The sequence below is a fragment of the Aythya ferina genome (assembly GCF_964211825.1).
Source record: "Aythya ferina genome assembly, chromosome: 3".
Taxonomy (NCBI): Eukaryota; Metazoa; Chordata; class Aves; order Anseriformes; family Anatidae; genus Aythya; species Aythya ferina.
The window spans coordinates 119,726,107-119,753,355 of NC_140298.1; the positions used below are offsets into that span (position 1 = coordinate 119,726,107).

The 27,249-nt window shown below is 43.2% G+C and overlaps 1 protein-coding gene across 15 annotated transcripts in view; it reads left to right on the forward strand.

The window, feature by feature from the left end:
• DTNB (dystrobrevin beta) overlaps positions 1 to 27,249 on the forward strand; it is a 194,092-nt gene that overhangs the window by 47,393 nt on the left and 119,450 nt on the right. For all 15 annotated transcript variants that reach the window (XM_084514052.1, XM_084514051.1, XM_084514048.1 and 12 more), the window contains 2 exons: positions 5,770 to 5,936; positions 13,658 to 13,782. In XM_084514052.1, coding sequence (XP_084370178.1) covers positions 5,770 to 5,936; positions 13,658 to 13,782 — 292 coding nt within the window. The remainder of the gene's footprint in view (positions 1 to 5,769; positions 5,937 to 13,657; positions 13,783 to 27,249) is intronic.

Here is a 27,249-nt window from a genome sequence, read left to right on the forward strand (position 1 = left end):
GTTTGGAGTCATGGGCCTTTTGGGGTAGATATGGCTCAATTCAGTAGGTGCATTTTTATCACGTGGCTAACAGTGTCGTTGGTAAGTGCTTTACATGGGAGCAATAGCTATTAGAAGTTTGGATGCACACATCAATATTCCTGGCCTGTGTCCACTGGGACAAGGCAAAATCTTGTAGCAGTATGTCTTGTTTACAGATGTAGCTATTAGTACCACATGAAAAAGAGTAGTATAAAGACAGATGTTTAAATAAAAGTTCGTATTTATAGTCATGGCAAGTTCTTCAAAGCATTTCTCCTTCAACATTAATTCTGTCTTAGCCAGAGTTTTTGAACAACGCGTTTTTCCAGGTCTTCTCTGAAACATTTTAATATAAAAATATTGAATTATTTCATCTGCATCCTGCTTTAGCTTTCTACTTTTATTATCTCCTCTTTGATTTTTTTCTTGTATTTTACAATTGTCATATTTTCATTTTCCTTTAACTGCTAGTCTTTGGAAATTACTCCTACGCAGTTTAATAAAGGCTCTGTTCTTTTCTCCTCCTTATTTCTATCTACATTTTGTTCCTGATACCCTTCTTGCTGTGGAAATACCCTCATGTACACAGACAACTTTGCTGTGCTTCCCAGTTCCAGACCAGTCTTCAGTCCTGCATCTATCGGACTTGTTTCATGTGTCTTTAAAATTATGGTGATTTGAAATAACATATCCAAAATATGGATCCCCTTTTTCTCTCTGAAACTTCTTTGTTATTTCATTTTAGTAATCTAACAAGTACATGACTATTGTATTTTGGAAGGCCTTATTGTATGTCCCTATGGGAAAGGCACTGTTCAGAAAGAGCAAAGACTGCTTTTGGGGTAAGCAATGAAAACAGAAGAAGAAAGATGAATACACAGAGGTGGGAGTGAATACACAGAGATTTCAAGACAAGGATTTGGGGTTTGCAGCTCAAAGATTGGTGGTGGAGTTACAGCTCCCATTTGGGTGGGAAGCAGTAAGAGGGATTTTGCCTGGAGTGGCCTTTGTGGAAATGAGAGAGGCAGGGGGAGGACATCACAGTGAGTGCATGCAGCAATCTTAGTGATGAAAGGAACCTGGAGGTAGAGAAGGAAATAGGGACAAATTTTTGTGTCCTTAGAATCTGGAAACCTAAATATTGCATATATTTTGATGTTGGAGTGTCATGGGAACAGACCACAGAAAGAGAAGGAAGGAAAAAAGGAAAAAAAAAGGCATGTCTCCAAAGAGTGTCAGGTAACTCACAAGATAGCACAAGAAGAATCTCAAATAAATTAGAGATCTGTAGAAGAGAGCAAATGAGAAATATCTGAGATACAGGAGGGAAGAAGAGGAGAAGAAAGGTCACATCGGGTTCTTCCATATTAAATTTGGAAGAATTTAGTATGTCCTGATCAGAGAAGAACTGGGAATGAAAAGAGATTTGAATACCGACTTGAGGATTGATGATTGCAGGACTGAATATTGATGGCAAAAATAGGCTGCAGCTGAGAGTTAGAGATTGCCAGCCTCCAAAATTCTTCTCCTGTAAGCAGAGTTGGAAGGAGAAGAGGACCCAGCTGTGGTGGGTGAGTTTGGTGCCGAGCTTTCTTTTGGGGCAGTGGAGGAGCCTGAGCAGAGCTGGTGCTGCTGGGGTGGGTCAGGGGGCACAGGAGGTCCCAGGACGTGTCCTGCAGGCAGAGACCAGCCACCGACCGTACCAGCTAAGAAAAATGAGGGAAACCAAAAACTTGCAGAACACAGACATGATCGGGCATCAGGAAAGGGAGGAAAAGCCACAGAGAAGAACTGGGTTTCATGGTCCTGCCTCCCCGTCCTTCCTGCCCTTTCCATGGGGAACTGGTCTGCTGGAGGAGGAGGGAAGGAGCAGGTTGTCTCTGTCATGAAAGACCCGGTAGGAAGTTTGAATCTGGAGTACTGGCAACCAGGAAAGGGAATGACTGAAGTCTTGGAAGCAGCAAAGAGTGGAAAGAAGCTTACAACTCCCACTCCCATATGTGGCAGGGAGCTTGGAGTAGAGGCACACCTTCATAAGAGAAGGTGTCAACAGCAAAAATGTTCACTGAGACAGAGAAAAGAAAGCACAAGCAGTTATGATGAAAACAAGCATTTCAGAGGCAGGAAGGAGAGAGGAAAAATGGGTTTGGACGTGAGGTCTTGCAGTCGACCTCAGTGCAGGTGGATTTATGTGGATGGAAGCATGGGAAGCGATCTGAACAGGAGAGAAGGGGAATAATGTTTGCAACATCATGTTTTATTGGCGTTCAGAAATGAACAAAAGATAGGAAAGGAGAGCAGCATCCACATCTGGTCATGCCATGCCATCTGGCAGTAGCCTAGGAACGGAGGGCAGCAGGAGGACAGCTGGGAAGAAGCATCCAGTTCCACCTCATTTATTTAGTTCCTGTCCATGGCTACAGCATGGCACTTTCAGGAGGAAAAAAACAAACCCAGAAAGTGCACTTCTTTACTTTCTATCCCTGTGGCCAGGCACCTTGTCCATGATCCAATAATCTGATGTTCCAATTTTATCTTTACTCATGGTTTTTGGGGGCTTACTTCTCGCAGTACACATAATTGCTGTCACTGCTGTTACTTTGCCTCGTGTTTACTTCACCAGATTGCTATTACTGCTTTCCTTAGGCACACCGGTTACAGGTTTTTGATTCTTTGGTTCGGGACTCCGTAGTACTTCTGTCCCTTCTTCATCAATAGCAAGTTCTTCTACATGCATGGTGTCAGAGAAGGTAAGGCAAGCCTTTTTGAACAGGAAGATGAGATGAAGTGGCACAGAGAGGTGGCAGAACTTGCTGCAGTCAGCTGGTGCCAGCCTATTGGCCTTCGTTCAGGCAGCTCTCGCCTTGCAAGAGGCAGAAACCCTGCCACAGGCAGAGGGGTTTGGGGCACAGGCACAGAGTGAGTACAGAAACAGCTTTGGGAACCAGTAACATTATCCATCTCCCTTTCCAAAGTATGCAAACATTCTAGAGAGATTTACCTTTTTGCTTCTTAAAATCTTCAAAGTTTCACCACCTGTGTGGACCAGAAGCTGGTTTGAGATCAGTGTTGAAGAGTCTTAGGGTGAGAAAGTTTTTCCTGATATTCTCGCATGATTTTTTTCTGATTGCAGTTTAAACCCTTAACTACCTGGGTTTTGGCCACTGGCTCTGGAGAATGTATTGCTATTTTGTAAGTACCTCTTGCATGCTTGTACCTCACAGCCTGCTCCTAGCTGAGCTGTCTCCTAGATCTTGTTCAGGCCATTTTATTGCCTTCTCTTGTACATCTAGTTAACCCACATCTTCATGGAAATGTGGTGGCCCAAATTGAGCACTTCTGACAATCATTCAGTATGTTTATGAAAATTGACCAGTACTTGACCTGGAATAAAGCCCTTTAGAATCCTGCTCATTAGATCTTACCATTTTGGCAATTAACTGCTCTCTGGTCTTTTCCAGTGAAATTCACATCCCAGTTAAAGTCCTTTCATCTATTTCCTTCTGTTATGCAAATAGGGAGACCAATGTTGTAAGTAAATTATTCAAACAAAATAAGAAATTGATGACGTTTGGTGCTTGTTTCCTATTTTCAAGGTCAATTACTCTGTCATAGAAGGACACTAAGTTGATGTGGCAAGTGTTGTTCATGGCTCATTTCTCTGTTGTTCTTCAGGTGCTTCCAGTAATTTGCTTTAGTGTTTGTTCCAGTATGTATTCTACAAGTTAAGATAACATGGGAGGTCAGCAGTTACATATGTATAATTTCAGTTCCTTTTAAGGATGATAATTGCAATTCTTGTTATGTCCATTTAAAATCCCTCTGTTAGATTTTTCCTCATTCTTTTTTTTCCTGGTTTTGTCTCTGAATATTTGTATTATTCTTTTAACCCTCATTAATAATTTGTCCCTCTTACCACTTCTGTAGGCTTCCTTTTGAATTTTAGGTTATTGAGGAGATCATATTTTAGTGAAGTTGTTCTTTTATTACAGTCTACTCTTTCCTGTGTCCAAAGATAATTTATGCTTGTTTCTTTAGCATCATTTCTTTAAGGAACTGACAAGTCTAACTCACTTTTCCCGTTGAATTTCTTCATCTTGTAGTGTGCCTACTGATTCTCATATGAATTTACTGAAAACTACTGCACTGAAGTCATGGTCTCTCTTCTCCGCTTGCTAAAATTCAGGGAATTGCTCTGTTTCTACTGTTTGAAATAAATCTACAGCTCTTTCTTTTCATTGGTTTCTCTACCTTTGGATTAAAAACATGGTCATCAGTTCTTCTACCTGAACTTCCATTCCCAAGGGACATTTGTATCATCAAAATCGCCTGTCATGATCCCATCGTTTTCTTTTCACAGTGTTTCTGTGTGCTACAATAAAGCATCATCCACCTGACCGTGTTGGCTTGTGCCATTGCTGACCAAGTTAATGCTGAAGTTGTCTTTCCTTTAATTGTTACCCAAGGGTTTTCAGCAATTAGGGCACACGCATCCACTCTTGATGCCCAGACTTTCCTGATGTAGCAGAAGCAGTCCCTGCTCATGGCAGGGGATTGGAAGCAGATGATTTTTAAAGCTCCCTCCCAACGCAAGCCCTTCTCTGATTCTGTGGTTTCTGCAGGAGCTGTACCTCTGTCCATTAACTTGATTGCCCTGTGCAGTATCACACCGAGTCTCAGCTGGATCAGCTAGTCGTAGCTGTTATCGTAGATCAAACTTTCAGGCTCTTCTCAGTTATCCCTCTTACATCTCGAAGTAGTTTTCAAGAGACTCATCCAAGAATTTCAGCTGACTGGCTAGCAGGCTGCTCTTTTTTTCTGTCGTCATCTCCATAGCAGTTATTTCTACCCACCTGTAACTACTTAGGCTCTTGCCCCATGGCGATGCTGAACTACTTGCTTCTGTGATTCACCTTCATTCTGCCATTCTGTTTTCTGTGCCTCAGCTTTGAAGTTGTGCTTGACATACTAAGTTATCTCCCTTACGTCATTCTTATATTCCTCTTTTGTTTATTCTGACCTAAGACTTCTCTAGTAAATGGAGGAAGCCTGTGATCATTTGTTTGTGGATTAAAAAAAAAGGGGGCAGGGAGGAAGAAGCCATCTCTTCTCTTTTTTTGTTCAGTCTGATTGTGTTGGTGACTCTGTATTTCATACCTAATTTAACTTTTGTGTTCTTGAGATGTTACGATTTAGAGGTTTGTTGGGGATTTCTTCAGCTTAGGCTATGGTGGTACAGGAGGTGGAGCTCACAGCCAGAGAAGAGCAAGGGAATTTCCTCAGTGAGAGGGGATTCAGAGCAGAAGCTTGTGGTGGCCTGAATTTGCCTTTTGTGTGGGAAATGCTCTCAGCTGACTCGAGGGCAAAGTGATCCCTTAGACAGAAATAAACCTTTGTGAATATGACTTTTTTGCTTTCCCTTTCTACTCATGTTCTTTTATGTTGTTGAACTTGCATGGAATTTTCCAGGTCTAAGCATATCCAAAGAGGGAGAAAGCTGTAGAATAAATACTGAATGTACCAGATGGTACTGATATATTATCATTAACTTAGATTTATGGTTAATTGTGCCAAAATAATCTCCTCTAGTCTCAGAGTCCATGACCTGATTAGCATAAGAAATTGGTTTAGTGATTAAAAAACTTGGTGTTGTGTTGGTTCTTTTTTTCTGAGTTCCAGTGAAATCTGATGGTTGAAATTTTCTTAAGGTTTACTTCTTTTTCTTCTTCCTTCCTCATCTCCACCAAGTCTTCCATCCCGTGGAATGTTCGTATTGCCGGTGTGAGAGCATGATGGGTTTCCGGTACCGATGCCAGCAGTGCCACAACTACCAGCTCTGTCAAAACTGTTTTTGGCGTGGCCATGCCAATGGTCCTCACAGCAACCAGCATCAGATGAAGGAGCATTCCTCTTGGGTAATTCACGTTTATTTGTCATGCTGACATAACCACTGCTGTACTAATATATTCTGGAAGTTAAAGTTGTTCTTATAATAGAACTGCACAGCTGGACTTTTAAAGGTTTTCAAATACTCAAAGGGTATAAGTAAGTAAATTGCATTATTTCTGTTTTAAATAATGTTATTCATTTACAGATGGTGGTCATTGTATTCAGTGGTGTTTAAAGCATACAAGTCCTTTTCAAGGTCCTAACACATTGTTTTCTTCCCCTCTTCATCACAGTCCTACTTTCATTAAATTTTCCTCTCTTCTAGCTTAATGATACATAAAGGTTGCAATACCTTTCCTCCTCAGAAAGGCTAAATAATTAGCACAAATCTTGTGCTGAGGAAGGACCTTTACCCAAGTGTCATCTTTAAACACAGTATTTCTTTGAAAGAGATGTCTATTGTTGTCATTGTCCTGATAATTGTAAATATATGCATTAAAAACTCTTAACTAAAAAATCTTAAGAAAATAATATAAGAAATAACATTTAGATAGAGGACTATTTGTTAATCACATCTGAAGAAATAAATTACAATTCTAGATTAAAAAATATATATATATTTTGTTGCAAAGGTCCAGAGTTTTTTTACTTATTCAAAAAGAAGTTCAAATGATGGTTGGATTTTAATTAGTAATTATCTCCATGAGCAAGAATCATTATAACATGACTGTTTAATTTAGAAAAGGGGGCTAAGTACTTGTTAGTAGTTGGAAGGAGAAGACAGGAAAATTCATACTTAAATATTGTCCTTTTTAAAAATGGCATAGGTTCCAGAACTTTATATATTCTGGAACATCTTATCTGAACTGCTAGTTGAACTGCTAGTAGACTGTCATTGCCTGAAGAATATAAATCCAGTCTTTATTTTTTTTAATACATACCTATATATGCGTTTGCTCAACAACAATATTTCGAGTGACCTGCTGACCAGATCAGAAGGAATTACCTGGTTTGCTGATACAATAATACATATAAGTACGTACATACATATTTACATATTTTTTGTAGGTTCTCAGTCCAGCAAGATCTAGTTCAGACTTCTGTGGTACATTTTCAGAGCTTTGGCGCCCTGAAGCCAAGAATAAGCATTAATAACAAGTATTTTCATGAGGTCCTTTTTCCTGAAACTCTAAAATGACTTTAATTTTTGGATATGCTAAATTACGTAGCATATAAACAGAAATTCCGGTAGAAACCATTTGTTTAATGGAGGGGTTTTGCTGAATGAACACACTGCTAGTTGGGGCCTGTTTTGGGAGAAGAAATACTCCCAACACTTTCCAAAACACTGATCACTTAAAGTTATGTATGTGCAGCAGATCTGGCAATCAAGTTGTTTGGTTGGCCATTGTTCATTCTGTTTGCATCTTGTTTAGGCTGCTAAATATAAGTAGTCATCTGACATCCCTAAATTCCAGGTAAATGTTGAAATGGCCAAGTTACAGCAGGGTGTAAGGTTTGGTGGCTGTAGTTTCAACGACAGTTGAAGTAAAGCAGTCTTCTTCCTATAAATAATGGTGTATTTCTTAGTTATAAACACCCTTCACTGAGTGGTTTTGGAAGAGCTATCAATAAAGCAAGCAAAGGTTCAGATGTTTCTATAGTGATAACATCTGACTTCCGTTGGGAAGGCATTACAGTGGGCACTAATCGAATGTAGAACAAAAGACAGGCCCTTTTATCTGCCAAGCTACAGGCGAGCAATACTGTAAGTAGCTGTTAATAAGATTTTGTTCTCAGAATTGCTCTCTTACATTTCTGATTCATTTAATTTCCCACTTAGACTATCTTAAAGTCATAAAACATCTCAAGCATGTTTTTATTCATTCCCCTAGACACGAGCCGAGCAGGGACACGGTGCTGGACTTGCAGGGTCAGGGGGGGCTTGGGTTGCCCAGCCTGTGCTGGGGGGCAGAAGAAGAGAGAGCAAAAACCCCAAAGCATACCTTTGGAATCTTTGTCTTCAAGCAAGAGATCTTGCTAACCATGTTTCAAATTCAGTGTTTATTGCCTGAAATAAATTCCTGATCCCTTTGTAACAGTCATTTACTAGACCCTTGTGGTAGAGGTGGACATGATTTATAAAGAAAGGGCACATAGGTAATGAGAACATGGTAGAAAGACAACTTTTGGTGGTGTATTTTATACTTTCCAGCTTTTTGATTTTATGATGGAAGTGTTATTTTTTAATGGGTGAAGCCTTTAGCAGGCAGGTGGACAAAGACAGGATCTGCAGCCCATAGTGAAATGAAAACAATCTGGCAATGCACAGGAGAAATGCAGTGGGTTTAAACATTTAAAACATGCAGTTGCATCTACTGGTAACTCTGCTATCTTTGGCACGTTTAACACATTTTTTCAGTGTTATCATCAATAACAGTTTTCCCAGCAGAAAGTGGCCGGTCCATTTGCATTTGATGTGCGTGCCTCAAAGCCACTTGTCTCATTCGAGGTGACCCAGAGGACGCAGGGCAGTTGTGGCTAAGCCTGGGTAAGAACACCGATGCTCAGCACTTGCTGTGCTTTCACAGGAGGTCCCTTCCCAGCATTTCTGCAACCTCCCAGGGCATGGAGCTGAATCCCCGGCAGCAGCAAGCTGCTGCAGAGCTGTGCCCGAGCCTGCGCAGAGCAGCAATGTGCTGACACTGCCTTCTGCATCCCAGGGAGCAGGTAGCTGACTTCTAGTGCTGAGAATAACTCGTACTTACAGGCTTGTGCATACTTATGCAGGCATTGCTGCGTATGTTAGCTATTGTTCATACATTTTTTTTATTTATAACTCGGTTGGACGGGAAGATGACTGCTTATTAAATAAAAATGTAGAATCAGGGACAGTCCTCAACTGATGTACCAGATACAAATAGCCAAACCTTGGGTGTTTGGGCATTTGGTTCTAACTGAGGGTGAGTGCCAGGGGCAGAGTGGTTCAGTGGGTAAGAGGAAAAGCATTTTAACTTTTTAAATTTTTTAAAGAGTGTACAGCACAGAGCAGAGTTTCCTTCAACCTTGTATGTTACAAAAGAGAGCAAGCATTCCAGGAAGTTGTAGGGTTTTTTTGTTTGTTTTGTTTTAAAACTTTTTTTTTTTGAGCTTTCTCTGGAAGCTGGAGAATCCAGGTGTGCTTGCTGGTAGGTAAATGCTATTTTGGTCATGCAAGCTGTATTTAATGACTGATAATTACAAATTTAGCACCGCTGAGGAATGCAATTTTGGACTTACCACTGTAGTAAGTGCAGAAAACATGCATACCAGCTAGTGCTGTGCCTAGAGAAAGAAGACTTCTGTAATATTCACCTGATCTATCCAGCTCTTGCTTTCTTCTTGAGTTGCAAATTTATTAACATCTATTATCTAGAAAGTTGTGGTGGAAGCGGTGTTACAGGAACAATTCTGGAACTGGTAACTGATTTGTACATAGTTCAGTAGTCCACCCCTGACAGCGAATTCTGTAGGTGTTCAAAGGACAGGAAACCCCAAAATGTAAATCTTCCCCATTTCAAAAAGGGGATCCACTGGGATGTCATTTAACCAGACACTGAATTATAACTGTTTAAAAGCTTCGTAGATTCCTTAAATATTTATGGTAACTGTTGGCAATTATTATTATTTTTTTAAACAAATTTAATTATTCTGTGCATGATGAAGCAGAAAAAAATGTTTAAAATATTTACTGGTAGACTTGGGGAACAAGGTAAGTATCCTCCGCTGATAAGTCTACAGATGTGAAAGGTTGAGGGTTTACTAAGGAAGGAATTTTGAAAAAAATAAATAAATTAAGAAGATTTGTTGTGCGGGAAAGCGGGAATTCTGCACGAGGAAGTGTCGCAGTTACTCTTTGCAGCCGCACTCAAAGCAGCAAAGCACTTCTGGCAGATTGGTGGGATCAAACCAATAGCTTCTCTCATAAACCTTTTGGAATAATGCAGAGAAGGAGCATGTCTTGGATGCCTCAGCAATTAGGTGATCAGTGAGAAGGGAAGGAAAGTTGCTGTATGACTTAACAGCTTGGAAGAAAACCAAAACCATGAATACAGGGGGCCAGGAAGGTTGCTGAGGTGACTCATGCACTGAGATGTTCCGTCCAGATGAAGAGCACTTATTTCATTGACGTGCCTGCCTTTTTTTGGATCATCAGCTGCACTTACCATCAGACAGACAATGCCCACAGCAGTGCAAATCCTGGTGAGTCATGCGCCGTGCCCATTTAGAAAGCAAAACAAAACGGATTGCGGTGCTGGCAGCTCCCAGGAGAGGTGTGGATGGAGCTGAGCGTGGAGCAGGACGTTGGCTGCTGACTGCGGATACTTCTCTTCTAGAAGGAAATGTTAAGTGGTTGAAAGCGTTAGAAACTAAAGGCACCAGACTGTTTTTCCATCGAACTCTGAAGATAAATTAAGATGGTAAATTGGATTCTAGAACGTGTGAAATCCAGATATTACCGGTGATTTTGTAGTAGCATGTCCAGATTCCCGGCTTACTGTGATCCTGATGCGTTGGGAAGTTACAGATAATTCATAAAACATAGTTTGCCCTCAGCTATTTACAAACAGAGATTAAAGCCAAGAAGAAACAAGGTAAACAGCTGGGGAAGAAGTTGGTAAACATAAATAAATAAATAAATAAATAAGTGGTGGTCGTAGCGATGGGCAAGTGGGTGGTGTAATTTGGGGAAGTTTTCTCTGGTGGTGTTAGTGGTGGCTGAGGGTTCTGTTACTGCAGGGCTGTTGGAAGATGTTCTGTTACTGCAGGGTGCAAGATGCCTGTGGGAGACATCAGACGAGACATCAGACAGAAGGTTAGGACCGGTGACAGCGATGCGGGAGGTAGTTTTTATTAGATATTTCTGAAGTAGAAGTCAGCTAGTTGAGGCGTGTGTGTGTGATTTTTCAGGGCAGCCAAGTACCCATGAGAGGCATACTTGCCCAGGCAACAGTGTGCTCATTCAGCTCATTCAGCCTGCCGTGCTCTTTTCACTCTCAGCTGCACTGAGAAGCATTATCCAGAAGTTGGGATCAATAGAAATTATCTTCCCTCTGTAATTTTCAGAAAGTGAAGCTGCGGCAGTGGCTTGATATGACTGCATTCTAGACAGCATTGTGTTTGTTTGACAATATAAATGGTGGGCTAGCACAGTAGGGTATGGTGTTTGTTACCACAATGGAAAAACGCTTTTAAAATAGCCTGAAATACTGCGAAGAAGAGGTCACAGAAAAGGCACTGTGATAATGGATGGTCTGTGCAGAAACCAAAAGATAAACACAGTAACAAGTGAAGTAGGAAATAGATGAGAAGTGGGGAACAAATTTGGACATAAATGTACGTGGAAAATTTGAACATGAAGAATGTTGACATTTAGGAAAAAACAGAACTTTACTTTTGGTATCATCACATTTATTTGATAACAAAATTAATAGTGCATAATTTGAATTTTTGCTGTGGGTTTAGTAGGAAATAATAGAAAGATCGGATTGTGATTTTTTTTTGTTGGCTTTCAAAATAATTAAAGGCTGATGATCATCTGTACCTTCCATGGTGAGAGCACCGTGCACTTCAACTGTATTTGCAATCTGTTGATTGCTATCTACCAGGTTTCCTCAACACATGAAACCCTATTAGCAAGTCTTTTTTAGCACTGTCTACTTAGTGAATTAGCAAGCTGAAGTGCTTCTGAACGCAGCTTTACAGAGCTCCCTCCAGGAGACTTTCACCTGGAGCAGTTAATTATCTCGGCATCCTTCTTACTGAAGCCCTTCCTGATGAGAGGCAATAAGAATTTGGGTGCACATCGGGAGATTTGTGCGGCACTGCCTGGACAGGGAGAGCCTGCCTGCAAGAGGCAGCGAGATGGATCAGGACGATTGAATTACCCCTGTCCCCTGGTGTCTGAAGGTTGTGGGGTGGCTTGCACTCCGTGGCCTCCAACGTGCTTCCTGCTGCGTGTCGGGTTGGGTCTGTGGGCTGGTGTATAGAAATTCCAGAATCTGAAAAGAATTAGGCTGCAAAAGATTGAATAATTGGGTTAATTTCTGAATTAACCTCTTAGTATGAGAAGCAGGCCGGAGTATGTGTTGTGAAGAGAGATGCACTGGAAGCCCACTGCAGCTACCAATCGAGTCTTCACTGACATGTACTCCAAGGAACAATGTTATCATGAGTGATTTTTTTTTTTTTTCCAAGAAAGCATCCATCATGAATTCCAAGAGGCAGCTTGGAGTTGGAGTTCTCGGTTAGCATTGCCTGTGAATTGTAAGATAATTGATGGAGGTAATAAACCTTCGATAAACAACTAGGTATCCTAATGTATTAGGATATAGTATAATATATAATATCCTAATCTCAGAGGCATCCAGCTCTTGTCTTCTAATTTGAAAGGAGTTTTTTATCCTTTTTCATTGTTTTCTGATTGATATTACTATTTTACTTAAAACACATCCCAATCTACTACGAAGTGTAAATCCACAGAGGGAACACCTTCCTCACGCGTAGGTTCTCTGCTCAAGCAAGCCTTTATTGCCTGTTTTGTATTGCTAAAGCCAGGAGGCCCGGAGTTGAAGAGGCTCACTGGTTGGTAATTATTGATTGTTTAATTCTTTGTTAGGAATTGTTAGTTACTCTCTTATAATAACTGCAAGATAAGGTGTTACCCTTGTTCTGGGTAGCCTTGCCTCCTATTTAAATGAATGTTAAATTGAATTGTAATTTACATGTGCATTCAGAACTGGTTCAAATTCCACTTTGGAACATCTTATGGGAACAGCAGGCAGTGACAGGGAGGAGCAGTCAGCCACCCTGTTGCATGTACGTGGGCTGTTCCTGAGCCTGGTCTGAAGCACAGTACTGCCAGGTTACTTCTGAGCTCTGATAAAAGCATCTCCTGGCCTCCCACATCGTGGTGAGCTTGTTGGAAGTAATAACATTTTACGACATAATTTTTTAAGTCAACATTGGACTTACCGTTTTAAATGCATGACCCAAGCCATTTTTCTGTGTGTTTGGCAACACTTGCTGCCAGTCTTTGTCTTCCTCAGCTGGTCCCAGAGTAGTTGGTCCTCTTGTGACGTGAGTTAACACATCAAGTGAACTGCAAAAGAAAATAAACTGGTTGTTCATCTCTCTGCGTTTCACCTTGGCTTTGCCTATAATGAACAAAAAATTGGAAGGTGTCTTTCAAAAACAATTACCTTAGCAAAGGACAGGAAGGAGAAGGCATAGCTCCAAATTTCAATTGATTCTAGTAGATTGGAAATGAACACGGTGCTGACAATCGGTAAGGCTGTGCATGCAGGTCATTTACCTGCTTCTGCACCACCTTTTTTCTTCCCTTGCCCTCCCCTCAAAATACAACACCTGTGTTCAGAAGACCTTACCAGAGAGTGTAAGAAATTGCTTCGCTGGATGTCAGTTCCTCACAGAAACACCAGATAGTTGGTTTATTTCTCAAAGTTACGTACTTTTGTTAAACTATTTTCATTTTCCAGTATTACAACACCAAAAAACCACCAACTAAGAAAACCAACTTGCTTATCTGTGTAGTTTCTTTACTAATTTCTTAGTATGTTATAATGTAAATTGTTTTGAACTCTATGCTTTTTTTTCTTTTTTTTTTTACATTTTTGTCATCTGATTGCACATATTACACTGCTCTTTGTAATAGTCAACTCACTTTTGTCATTCTTTTCAAAAACAGAAATCGCCTGCAAAGAAGCTGAGCCATGCAATTAGTAAATCGCTTGGTTGCGTACCAAGCAGAGAACCGCCTCGTCCTATATTTCCCGAGCAGCCAGAAAAGCCACTTGATCTTGCACATATAGTGTGAGTATCCACTTTAATCTACCTTTCACTTCATCAGCGATATGAAACAAGGTCTCTGTGGTTGTGTTTGACTTTGGAACTGGCTAGCAGGAAAGAGCCCTTAGGTCAGTGTTATAAAGTTGCAATGCCATAAATGTTTACATGTTTCTCTGAAAAAAAATATTTCAAACATACTGTTTTGTTAAGAGTATCTTGTTAACTAAAAATTGATACAGAATAAGTTTATGTATACTTAGACTAAAGCCTGACTGTGTATTTTGTATATTCCACTCACATTTATTAGTATTTGCAAAGTACTAAATGACTTTACCTTTTACACATCTCCCCATTGATAAAGTAGTCCGATCCATTTGTTGTAGGTTAAAAAGGTATATAAAAAAATAACAATGTTAGGTAGAGGCCATATTTAATTATGGTTAATATTAGGGGGTTTTAACTTGTTGCTGTGGGACCATTGACTTCATTTATCTCACCGAGAGGCTTGCTATGTTTTTATGCTCAGTGGTATTTTTGCTAGCCTTTCATCCTAACCTTATTGCCAAACAGATGGAAAGATCTTAACAAAACAGCGTTGTACTGGTGTTGGTTTGAACCAACTTGAAATCAGTCTGCTTCCCTCGTTTGCCAGTTTTCTCCTGAAAAGTAAAACTGGAGAAAATCATCAAATTCTGGCACTTTTTATTTTTAGTAAAGTAAGCATCCAGATAGATCTATTTTAATGTCCTACAGTCTTGAAAAAAAGTCTGTCTTCTCATCTAGCTAAATATAAGCACGTGCTACAGAGAAGAGCGGGGAAAGAGTAGCAAAAGGAAGGGATAGAATCCCAGAATGGTTTGGGTTGGAAGGGACCTTAAAACCCACCCAGTTCCAACCCCCTGCCATGGGCACGTCCCCTGCCCCCAGCCCCATCCAGCCTGGCCTTGGGCACCTCCAGGGATGGGGCACCCCCAGCTCCTCGGGGCAGCCTGCACCAGGGCCTCACCACACTCACAATAAAGAATTTCCGCCTTATATATAATCTAAACCTACCCTAATTAGTTTAAAGCCATTCCCCCTTGTTCCATGACCGCACTCCCTGACACTGAGTCCCTCCCCAGCTCTCCTGCAGCCCCCTTTAGGTACTGACAGGCCGCTGTGAGGTCTCCCCAGAGCCTTCTCTTCTCCAGGCTGAACAACCCCAACTCCCTCAGCCTGTCTGCCGGAGAGGTGCTCCAGCCCCTGGATCATCTCTGTGGCCTCCTCTGGACTCCTTCTAATACTTCTGTGTCCTTCTGGTGCTGGGGGCCCCAGAGCTGAGCGCAGGGCTCCAGGTGGGGTCCCATGATAGCAGAGCAGAGGGGGACAATCCTCTCCCTTGTCATGCTGCCCACACTGCTGCTGGTGCTGCCCAGGAAATAATTTATGTAAAATGAAGGACTCGCATTTTCATGAGTGTTCAGTAATTTGCAGTTCTGAGAGTAAGTGGAGTCAATGCTCTTCTAGTTCTCATAAATATTAGATTGTTCTTGAGTGGTTTCCCTGTTGTCACAATATCTGAATGGAAAAGCAAAGTACTCAAGTCTGAATGTCTTACAACCACTGAAAGTTCGGTATTAGGATGTGCTCCTTCGACCTTTCTTAATGCCGTATGATTTTGGCTGTTTCAGACACTCCTTTTAACAGCTGAGACAGTCAGCAAGAAAACAATGGAGGCTAGCTTGCCAAAAATACTGGAAAGGTGAGAGTAGTAAAGCTTATTGTAGTGTGGTAAAACTTTCATGTGGCTTTCTTCTGTAACAAGCGTAGAAGACCCATAACATGATGTGAACAAGTTGTTGCAATGCTAAGCTCCTTAAAAAGCAGCATTTACCAGTTTCTGCTTAGCTGTGTGATTGCTTTCTCCCATTCCTGCATCACTGAATACTTCCCAACTTTTGTACTTTATTTAGTCCTGTGCAGTGAGTGGACCTGGATTTGACGTAGCAGAATATTGCTGTTCTGATTTTCTCTGTGAGCTTGCAATCATATATAAAAAAAAAAAAAAAAAAAAAAAGTCCATTTTGCAGCTGTCCAGTTCCAAGCTGCAGTGCTGTGTTCTCCTAAATGCAGGGCCCGGTGGATCCCCGGGGACAAGGCTGTCCCAGAGCGAGCTCCGTGCCTTGGTTGGGAGGTGTTGTGGAGTTTGAGCCGCTTAGCTTTAAATCTGGATTTTCTGTAGTGAGGTGCTGCTCAGCCTCATAGGAAAATCATTTTGTGCTTAAAATTTTCTCAAATCATGAAGCATCACGAACCCATTCACATTTTTCTGTGTGGGTTTTCTGTGCTGCTTCCAAGCTGATGATGATTGGCATTCACAAGAGACAATAGGGAGTGTACAATGCAATACTTATACAATTTTTTAGTATATATAAAGGTGATGGAGAAAGCTGCTGGGGGGTGCAGCAGGGGCTTGGAGGGTGTGTGGGGCTTGCAGCTGGGTGGGCACACCTTCTGCAGGGGCTGGGACTGTGTCCCAACTTGGGGACATCTGCTGCCCGCTGCCAGCTTTAACACAGGAGGGGTGCCCGAGGGACCAAGCGCTGGGGACCGCTGCCTGATTCAGGCACGGCGAGAGCACAGTAATGGTCTGATGTAAGAGCAGTGCAAGTAGATGGCATGTGGTATTTGTGTCAACTGCTAAATCACAGGAAAACAAAATGATTCTCTACTTAAAATGAACATAAAAATAAAATATATATATATATTTTTAAGAGTACCACCTTTGAGGTTTTCTATATAAGATGGAATTTCTTGAAAATAGAGGTAACACTTTTTAAGCATGAAAAAGGACATATCTGGTGGAGATTCTGTCCTAGAGAATTCAACTTCAAAAGAGGAATTGCTCAGGGCTACAATGAGTCATTATTTAGGTGTAAGTGATCGTGACCTGATTACATTTGTTGCATGTAAATGAGGTACACAGCAGCATCTAGCAGTGCTTTAGGAGAGTCTGTCTTGCAAAGCTGAAATCAATGTCAGCTGAGTAAATAATGTGAACATAAAAATATTAATAACTAGGAGCTGTTTAAGAATACTTGGCCAAGTGACCCCAGGCAAAAAAGACTTGGAAGGGGAGCAAAAACCATTTATACAGCTGAAGGGGATAAGAAAAGGCAAAGATTGCGAGCAAAGAATGGAAACTGGGAGTTCTGCTGTGTAGAAGGTGGGTTTGAAAAAAAGGATTACAAAGGGGAAAGAGAAATGGCCATACATTATTAGTATAAACAATAAAAGCCAGTAAGAATGATATTGGCCTGCTGTTGCATTTAAATAATAAATGATAAATTGTTCAGTCGTAATGGTTGAAGTTACAGGAAAATAGTTTTCAGATGGTGGTTTGGCTGGTGAGAAGGCAGCAATTGTGCAATATGCTGATGGTCTCAGCCATCTGTCAGAGGTAATTCAAAAGGATGTGGAATTGCACCTTCTACATTTTCAGCCCAAACTGCATTCCTAAAGAGGTGGAAAATTTCTTAATTTGGCTGCTTGCTGCTGGTTGTTGCCATGTCTTGGAGCAGTTGGAAAGTTCCCAGAGCGCTGGAGGAAAACACGTGTTACTTCTTGAGTGAAGTCAATCAGGGCAATCTCTGACACGTTCGGTTTACCAGCTTGACTTTGATGGTGAATACAATCATTGAGCAGCAGATAAGCTATTTTGTTGATCAGTAAATAAGAAGGTAACTCATGCCCATCAGCACACACAGGCTTTTGTCAATTCGGTGTAGTCAGACTCAGCTTCTAGTTTTTGATTAGATTAATTTTGATTAATAAAGTGATACTGTTGAAATAATGCATTTACTATGAGCGCTGCATAATTTAGAAAGGAATCCTCAATGCAGCAGGCATACAGCAGATTGAAAGCAATGTTTGGCTAGGTGTCCTCAATATAACTGAAAAAGAAACCGCTGCACAGGGTGGGCTTTCACGTGGAGTTCTGCAGGGACCTGGCCTCTGTGCTGCTAAGGGTTGTTTGAATGGCCAGGAGGAAAAATGCAAAATCACTGCTGGTAGGCTGGGTAGGTAAATTAGAAAACCCTTGGAGGAATGATGAGGATTAAAAGGATGGTATACAGGGAAGAATGACTCCAAAATATTTTGGAGTTTGTGGCATGTAATTGCCTGAATGTGCATTTTCAGGGCAATTTTATAGCCAAGGAGGCTACTGTGATATGAGTGCGAGGAGGAGACTTCACCCTTGCTGTTCGGTGGTGGCATGATCTGTGTCAGAAAACTTGGCAGTGACACAGTACCCACGGTCAGGGTGGGTGCTGGGAGGCTGAGGGGGTGAAAAAGGTCAATGAAAATGATAAAAGGACTGGGAGTGGATATTGGAGGATGCATAGCCTTATGTTCAAACACTCAGGTAGCTCAAGTAATGGTAGTATAACACATGGAGGAATTATTTGGTATTTCTAAAAATACCCATCCTAGGGAAATGAAAAATAATCCCAGGGAGCTTTAGCAGATAAGCTTATCCAAAAGACACTGACCAGAAGTTGAAGCTAGACAAATTCAGAATAAAAACAACAAGTGTGTTTTTAATAGTGAATGTAAGTAATTAATCATTAGAATAGATTAGCAAACTGAAAAGTGGCAGAATTGCCTGCCACTGAAAATTTAAAAGCCAAAAGGAGAGCAATTTTAGTTCTGTAAGAACGCCGGTCTCTTCTACCTTCTGTGTTTGACAGACACCCCCTTACTACGGTATTTCTCTATCATTTTATGATCTATGAAAAATGTACACAACAATTTCAATGTAGCCAGTCAGGAGCTTTACAGAATCCTCTGAAAGAGCACCGTACGCATGCTCCAGCAGGCAGTCACGGATTTGCTTTACATGTATTTCCCAAAATAAGTGAATGTTTCTCAAAGTACCTCTCCTGCTCTTTACCTGCATTCCTGCAGCTGTGCTGGGTCAGCACTGTTACAATGGAAATTTGTTCCTCCTGCTAGGTCAGTGCTTTCTGCGCCCTTATCTCTCTGCCTGCCTCCTCCTCCAGGTTGTGAGCTGTGCCTAGGTGTGAGGTGTCAGGCTGCTGCGGAGTGATTCTGCTTGAATCATCTTCTTTTTTGGCTTTTGGCATACTCGGTTTCCTGGGTATGGTTGCTGGAATCCACAGGCTCCAAAGTCTCTCCCCCATCTAGATGACAGAAAAAAAAAAATTAATAGGCATTGAAAAACCCCTTGTCAGTTTACACTTGATAAAGCAGAGATTGTATGTGACATGAATCAGTTTTCATGGGAGAAATCCGTTAAAGTTTTCCTTCACCATGGTGTTATTTCAGGTTACAGCTGGAGCGCTTCCTCTGGCTCCGGACCCATCAGCGTGTAAAACCTCTGTGTTAAAGCCTGTATTTCAGGACGTTGTCTGAGGTGGCACAAGGTGCAAAATGTGCTCAGGGTGCCCCTGCTCGGCTGGAGGTTGGACCAGATGATCTCCAGAGGTCCCTGCCAACCTTAGCCATTGATGTGACACAACTCCATCGCCTAGGATGAGTGTGTGGCCCATTCTTAGCTGAAATAACTGTCCCAGCAAAAGCTGCCACCACCATTAGTCCTCCTGTGTGTCCTGCAGAGCAGAGGTGTCCTGGTGCCGTTGCTGAATGCGGTGATGCTCTGGAGCGTGGATGCTGCTCTGGTGACAGATGGGCTGTGTCAGATGCAGCTGCCCTGAGCTGCTTCTCCTCCCTTTCTTCCAAAAATTAGCATTTTCACCAGAGAGGTGGCATGTCACCTCCTCAGCCGCTGGTGAAGGTGGCTCTGTGCTAAGGCATGATGGCACGGGCTGTGACAGCTGGAGAGGAAATGCATGTCCCACCCTGAAATCATGTAAAAATGTGATGAGAAATCATTTTCAGGGCGCCACGGAGTGTTCAGGGAGAATATGTGCTATCGCTGATAGGTCTACCGAAAGGTGGGTAGCCAAACTTGTGTGCGTGTTGGTGTCTGTGCCCTGTGGTCACTGGGGGCAGAGAGTTTGGGGGCGCTGAGGCTGTCAGTCCACAGCTCGCTCCTTCCTCCGTGTAAGCCTTCAGCACCCACAGCTGACACACCGATGCTATCCAGATCTCATGGACCCACAGCTGTCAGGGCAGGGTGCTGCTCTCCTCGGGGTGCTGGGGCTCCTCCTGGCCTGCACGCTGCAATCAGGTCTGGACTTGGCCTTTCAGAGCCTGCCTGGAAGAGGGGAACATGTGTTGGTAATACTTACTCATATTGCTAACATTTACCTTTGATACAGTGGGGCAGGAAGGGGATATTCGGCTGTGTGGGAGATGCTGTGGCTGGCACCTGCCCCCCAGGACATGCGGCATAGCCCTGGCTGTTAAGGAAATGCCACCTCTCACTTCTTACAGTGGAAGAGTGCTGCAGAAGTGCTATCTAAAATGGGACAGCTGCCTGCAGACTAACTTCTAATTCTTCCTGTTACGTTACTTTATTTCCATGTCATATTAAGTTTGAATCTTAATTGGATTCTGTTTCTAGCAAAATGACTCTTCATAGGTTTACCTGAGTTCAAAACAAGACCAAGAGCATAGGTTTAACTCTTTGAAAAAGGAGGAAATCAGTGAATTTAGAACAGAGCATGGTTCTGCATAGCCTGCTTACTGTAAGAAATCAGAGCGACCCTGTGGCTCTTTCAATAGTGGTAAAACCAATTTAGGTTTGACACTGGATATATTGAAGTTCTGCAATGATAACGTATGAAGGGCTTAACTTTGGACATGAAAATAACCTTTGTAAGATCTTGGTGAAGAGTTACGGTAAGAATAGCAGTCTGTGGGTTGCAGATGCTTTAGACCATCGGATGTGTGTTGCCAGGAGTTTTGCCCTGTGTGACAATCCAAAAACTGTTTATTGACTGCCCTCATTTTCCCCAGGACACCTCAGGCAGCAACGACCTGGGGCTCTTTCATTGCTTCAACCCAAAACCCCAGGGGCAGCGATGATCCCTCAAAAGCCATATTCCTTTACTTGTTGCTACTGCTGTGAGCAGCTCTACTGAAAAACTTGAAAAATAAGTGGAAGCCAAAAACTGATGTGCTTACAAAACTGTTTCTCGGCCCTGACCCCCTCTGCAGCGCAAACAGTGGGGCTAAAACATCCTCAGCCAATTTAGTGAGTCTGCTTTAGGTGGAAATCTTTGGAAATCTTTTCTTCATCTTGCAGTTGCCAGAAAGCTCTGAGGGTTAGAGAAGGATAAAGGAATTCCAGTGGATTTGGGGTATTTGGATTTTCAAAAAGCCCTTTGAAGGATAATTTGTCAGAGCCTATTAAAGAAGGTAAGTTACTGTGCGATTGGGATAAAGGTCTTTTTGATGCACTGAAAAGTGCTAAAGGTTAGGGAAGCAAAAGGTGGGGGTCAGTGGATGTTTTTTAGGGTGGAGGAGAGTTGGTGGTGGGGTCCATAAGCAGATCTTCACGGGACTAGGCAGGGCTGGCCCCTCTACTGTTGGCACAGTGGTGATGTTCTCGAGAACATTTTTGTGAAGTGTTACAGAACGCTTTGCTGCTGAACCTGCCTTGCTCTGGATGGGAGCAGCAGCAGATCTGCTGAGCAGCATCTTGGTGCTCCTTCATCCTTGCTCTGAGGCTTGTCTGTCAGGCTGCTGGATGGCAGTGAAAACTGCAAACAAATCCCAGGTTTCCTCACACTTCGGGAAGTTTTCAGAAAAACCTTCCTCTAAGAGCTTTGTGGCCTCCAAAAACTCCACAAAAATATAGGTCCTTTCTCCTAGGAGCCAGGGTTGCTGATCCAAATCATCTAAATATATTAAATAAAATTTCAGTGAACACAAAGGAACAAGAAATATGCTTAGGTTGCCAGTATTTATTGCAAACATACATCAAAGATGACTTTTTATAGAAGTTAAGGTCAGGTAACATTAAATCAGCCGCTCTTACTGCCTGTATCTCATTGATCATTAAATGTCACCACCTTCCTTCTGTACCGAGCCAAGTAATTTGTGTTTGGGAAAGGCAATCTAACATAAAAACTCAATTTTGAGAGGTTATAAAGGCAACATTTCTTGAATAGTAGCTTGTTTGATTGAGTAGTCATCCTTCCTGTTAAATTATTTTAACATTAAATATTTCAGAATTTTCACTTAAACTATGTTCCATTCCCAGCCCTTGCTCTGTTTTTCTTTCTCTGCTGATCTACACAGTCGTACGTCTCTGTATGTGTGCTCCAGGAGCAGATCAGCTGTGCTGCCAGCAGATTGCCTTACCTGTCAGCTATGGTCCGTGATGCTTTTTGTAGTCACTGCTTTCAGAGACGCAGCTCTATTCTCTGAATCAAAGTCTGCGTGTTTATGCCACAGATGTATAACCTAATATTTGGCCTTATTAAAATAGTTCATTTTAACAAGCCTAACTCAGCAAGTGATGTGGATTAGTCTTTGTGATTGCCATTTCATCATTATTTACTACTTTTTGAACCTATCTCATCTCCAAAGTTTATCAGGGCTAATTTTCCATGTGCTTCAAATCCGTAGTCAAAAGTCTCAAATCTTGTGCAGTAGCTGTAAAAATCCACCAAGATGATTTGATTTCAGAGATTAAGAACTGACGGTTTTGACATCTGGCAGACCTTATTGCATTCAGACGGACCTTCTTTATATCACATAGCTCGTTTTCAATCAGACCCTTTCGCAAACTTTACACCAAATTCCCGCACCCGTGCGCAGCGATCCCCGGCACCACCGCGCGCTGTGCGGCTCCTCGGACGGGCAGCGGAGCGGGGATGAAATGCGATTAAGGAGCAGGAGGCGCGGGGTAGGAGCCGAGTAGCTTGAGCCATTGTTGTAGCATCCGAGGGCTGAAGTTGCCCAGAGGAGCTGCCGAAGCCTGCAGCGCTGAGCGAAGCCGCTGGGGCTTGCTCTGATTTCCAGCAGCCGCCCGAGAGCCGCCTCTGCGCGCCTCGCGTCCCTGCTGCCAGCCCGCGCCTGCGTCCGCTGCTGCCGTGGGAACTGCCGCTGCTATAGGATAATCCATCAGCGCCTTTTCCGAGTTCAGGACGTTTTTCCATAGAAAAGGAAGCCAAAAGCGTGCCTGTAATGCCAGAGCCCCGGTGAGGTCGTGGTGACGCTGCTCCACGCCAGCCGCAGGAGGCACAGGTGGGTCCGTGCTGTGCCGGAGCGGCCGGGGGGCTCCCATGGGAGCCCGGTGGGGACGGGGCCAGCAGCAGGGTGGGAGGGCTCGGGCTCAGGCTTCAGCTTCATCCCAGGCAGCAGGGAGCCGGTGCCCTCAGCCTGCATTCCTTGCATCACTGCCTGGTGCCTCCCTTTGGCTGCCGGGAACAGGAGGGAGAGCAGCCCGGTGTCCTTCCAGGCTTAAGGGGGAGGAAAAGATAAAGGAGATGATTGAGAGAATTGCTCTTATCTGAGTTGGGAGTGGTGGGAAAGGAGAGCACACGACCTCTCTGTGTGAGTGCCTCCTCCACTGGTACGGGTCACAGCCAAAAGCAGCCAAGAGAAACTTGCTTTCTGCATTGGGAGCTCCGAGGTTTCTCCTCGCACCCCTGTGTCCATGGGGGCCTGCACACATGCACAGGTGAGTCTGTGGGGCGTTTAAAGATTTACAAGCATCTGTTTCTCTGAACTTCTGTACTGGAAGCGATTCCCATGGATATTGAAGTTCCCATCCTTTATGGCAGTGGTTTTTATAGGCATGCATAATTAATAGTGCTGGCCAGCCCGTCTCCCACAAAGCACAATGTTGAAAGTTTTTGCCCATCGACTGCAGAGCTCAGCGTTCCCCTGTCGTGGGCAAGCACCCTCCTGAATCCAGCACCATGAACACGGGCACAGCACCGCTGGTTTGTGTGCCCTTTGTGTACACACACAGGTGCCGAGCTGATTTGAAGGCAGTTGAAGTTTCAGAAGGTGATGTGAAACTCTGACGAGCATGTCTTAATTATCATCGTTGGTTAGGTGCTTGCACACAGTTGTGAAATGTTGGCAACCTGTCATTTTTATCGTTTTGCGGTTTTTGAAACTTGCTGTGTTATCCTAAGATGCATAAGCATTTGGTATGAATTTATTTTTTGGGAACATGATCGCTTATTTTTGATTTTCATGCTCATTCTGTCACTGCTGAGGAATGGGATAGGCATTTTTAACCAAAACTACATAAATATGCATTTAAAAAATGTAAAGATTTTAACAGAAGACAGATGACATTGCATTGTAAAAAAGGTTATGCAGTTGAACATGTTTAAGACAGAGATTTTCCCAGACTTTCATATTCTTTGAATACAACACCTGGCACACTGAATTTTCCTTCAATTCCCAGTGAAGGAGGCATGTTTCTGTATTTCCTACAGTGGTTGTGATCGCTGTTTATTCAGAACATAAATGTTTTTAGGTATCTCCACAGTGGTGGTTTTATTTGGTGGATACCCCATGCTCATTTCCTTAATTGCCTTAGACTGAAACTCATTCCCTGTGTGTGTAGCAGATTGGGCTCCAGACTACTGAGGAACTGATGTGTGAGAGATCTTTATCCCACGCTGGGAGGATGATTCTTACTAGATTTACATGCCTTTCTTGAGCTGTTCTTGGAGGATGGGACAATTTTCTAATGTTTGATTCTACATCATTTTGCTGCTTTGCCCAGGCTAAGTGTTTATCTGGATTAACACATAGCAGCTCTTCACCAGACTTGGTAACAGCCTTTAATCTGTGGGGCTGGCATCTGTCTCAGCCTGATGGGCCTGTAAATGGGATTTTATTTTTTCGTCCTGACACCTTTTGGCCAGACTTCTAATTAATTCTAATTCATTCAGGGTAGGAAAGTTTGGATGCTATGCATGTCTTGATTGTGGCTGTCCTTATTCTCGAAGACAGAGCAAAGTTTTTCTGTATTTTGAAATCTTTTCTGTTTGTATCCATGGTAGGCTGGTGTTTACATTGTATAAATTGCCTGAGATATCTGCTCTGCCAAGCTGATTTTCTAAAATTCTGGAATAATTTATTTGGGGGAGCTTGCTGGAGGTCTTCTGCTCCAGCTTAGAAGTTCAGTCCACCTCTGAGGTTTGATTACATTGCTCAGGGTCACCTCAGGTAGGTTACCTTCAAGCACAGAGGTTCCATGACCTCCATGGACAAAAATGCCAATGCCTGACCACCACCACTCTGAGCAAATGTATCCTAATATCTAAACAGAACATCCCTTGTACCTCCACTGCGTGTTATCCTCTACGTGTGCTCCTCTTCGTACCCACTGGGCAGGTGGTCGCAGGCGGCCGCGAGGCCCTCCTGAACCTGCTGCTCCCCGAACTAACCAGCTCCGTCAGCCTTTCCTCGTACACTGCTCGCTTCAGACCTTGACCATCTCGGTGGCCTCTGCTGCACTCGCTCTTCCATGTCCTGAGGTGCTTAGAGGAGGACGCAGCACTCCAGGCCCTGTCTCACAGGGCCAGAGAGGAAGAATCCCTTCCCTTCACCTGCTGGCTCTGCTCCAGCTGGCAAAGCCCAGCACGTGGTCAGCCTTGCTGCTGTAGCTGGTGAGTTTGTGCTCCTCAGGACCCCCATGTCCTCCTGTGCAAATCTGTTTCCTAGCCAGCAGATTCTCACCCTGTATGGTTGCACAGGGTTATCTTGTCCGAGGTGCAGGACTTGGCCTCCCCAAGTAATGCAGTGGGCTGATATTCGCCCCTAGGAAGCTGTGCTGTGGCTGCTTCTCTGGATGGACATGAGAAAACTTAAAAATCCTCTCCCAGTAGGCGTTTCACACAGCTACCCTCTGTTTTCATTAACGTGGTCCAGGTCTGAGTCCTATCACTAAGACTAGTTTCGTGATGAAGGGTTGTTATTGTGTTAATGACTTTCAATTAACTTCCAGCAAGTGAATTTTACTTTCCCAGGTTTGTTTGGTGATGAACTGCATTTATTAAAATGCTGAACATTCTTTACAAGCAATGGCAAAAATTTGCGCCTTACACTAGCTTTAACTCGTCCTTTAAATGTTAACATATTTAACTACCCAAAATGCTTTCTTGCACTGCATGGGGAAGGAAGAGCCTCATAGAGCAGCGTATGAGTGCTGCTGGAGGCTTGAGGTATCCCTCCATGGTGATGCAGCTGGTGTTAGTGATCCATTGCCCCACAGCCCATGTGATGATGTATTGAATTATTCCTGATCTAGAAGGGTTTTTGTGAAGAGTCATAGTTTGTTAAATTTTATGTGTTTTTGAGTTTATTTTTAATTTTGTTTTTATGTGCCGTTCTGTGAGTACACACATTTGTTACTACTTGAGATAAATCTCTGCTTGGTTTCAGGCTGGAAGAAGGTTGTTAATGGTTGTTAAGAAGGTTGTTAATCCAGCAAAAGAAGTAAGAACTTCCAAGTAATTTAATTATAATTATGCATATATATATATATATATACACATACACTTCTTGTTTATTCATACAGCATATCAGTCTTACAGTGATCACTGCACAGTGTTAGTACAGAAGTGTTTGCTTTTGCCTGTGGCTCAGCACTGTGGCATTGCCAGGTTAGCACATTATGGCCAGGGTAGTAACGTAACAGCCAAGGGAAGCAGCGGTGACCTTTTCTCTTTGGTGCCCTAGATCCAGACCTGCTGGAGTTCTGCTTTAGGCAAACCTAAAGCCCTCGTCTCAGTGCTGGAGTAAGTGGGTGGAATTTTAAGATTTCTGTATTCGGGTCAGGCTCTGTGATGCACTCATCCATCTTTGATACTTAAAATTTATGAATTGCATATTAATGTTCTCTTTTAGTTCAAAACGCCCAGGTGTTTGCATTTTACTTGTGTGAATTGGGTGCCTATGCTTGTATTTCAGCCACTGCCTTTCTTTCTGGTCTCCTGCACGCAGCTTTCTTGCTCCCTTCCCTCACACGGCTTCGAGGGGGCAGCCGGTGGGTCCCCTTCTCCCCTCTGGTCAGCAGGAGATGCTTTCTGGTGTGGCATGGCACACCAGTGGCACATCTGCTGCCCTTGCTGGAGCTCGGCACCATGCCATGACAGGAGAGGGTCGGGTCGGGCCCAGCAGGGCTCGGAGGCTCCCCAGGGCCATGCTGCGGGTGGCCGGGCATGGGATCTGCGGGGCCTGGGGTGGCCCTGCTGCCAGGCCCAGGCTTCCCTGAGTGAGCACTGTGCTTTGCCCTTTAATTCAAGGGGGGAAGGAGTGAAATGTAAGGCTGGTTGTTTGTTTGGATGTTGGTGGTTTCATTATTGTTATTTTTTAAAACCAAGCCTGCTGCTTGTGCCCATGCTCGGTGCTGTCCCCCAGGAGCCCCCCAGGCTCCTTGTGGTGCTGGGGCACGGCTGTGTGGGCATGGAGCGGGGTGGGTGCAGGCCCCTCCAGGCTGTGATACAGAACCACAGAATCATCTAGGTTGGAAGAGACCTCCAAGATCACTGAGTTCAACCTCTGACCTAACACTAACCAGTCCTCCACTAACCCATATCACTGAGC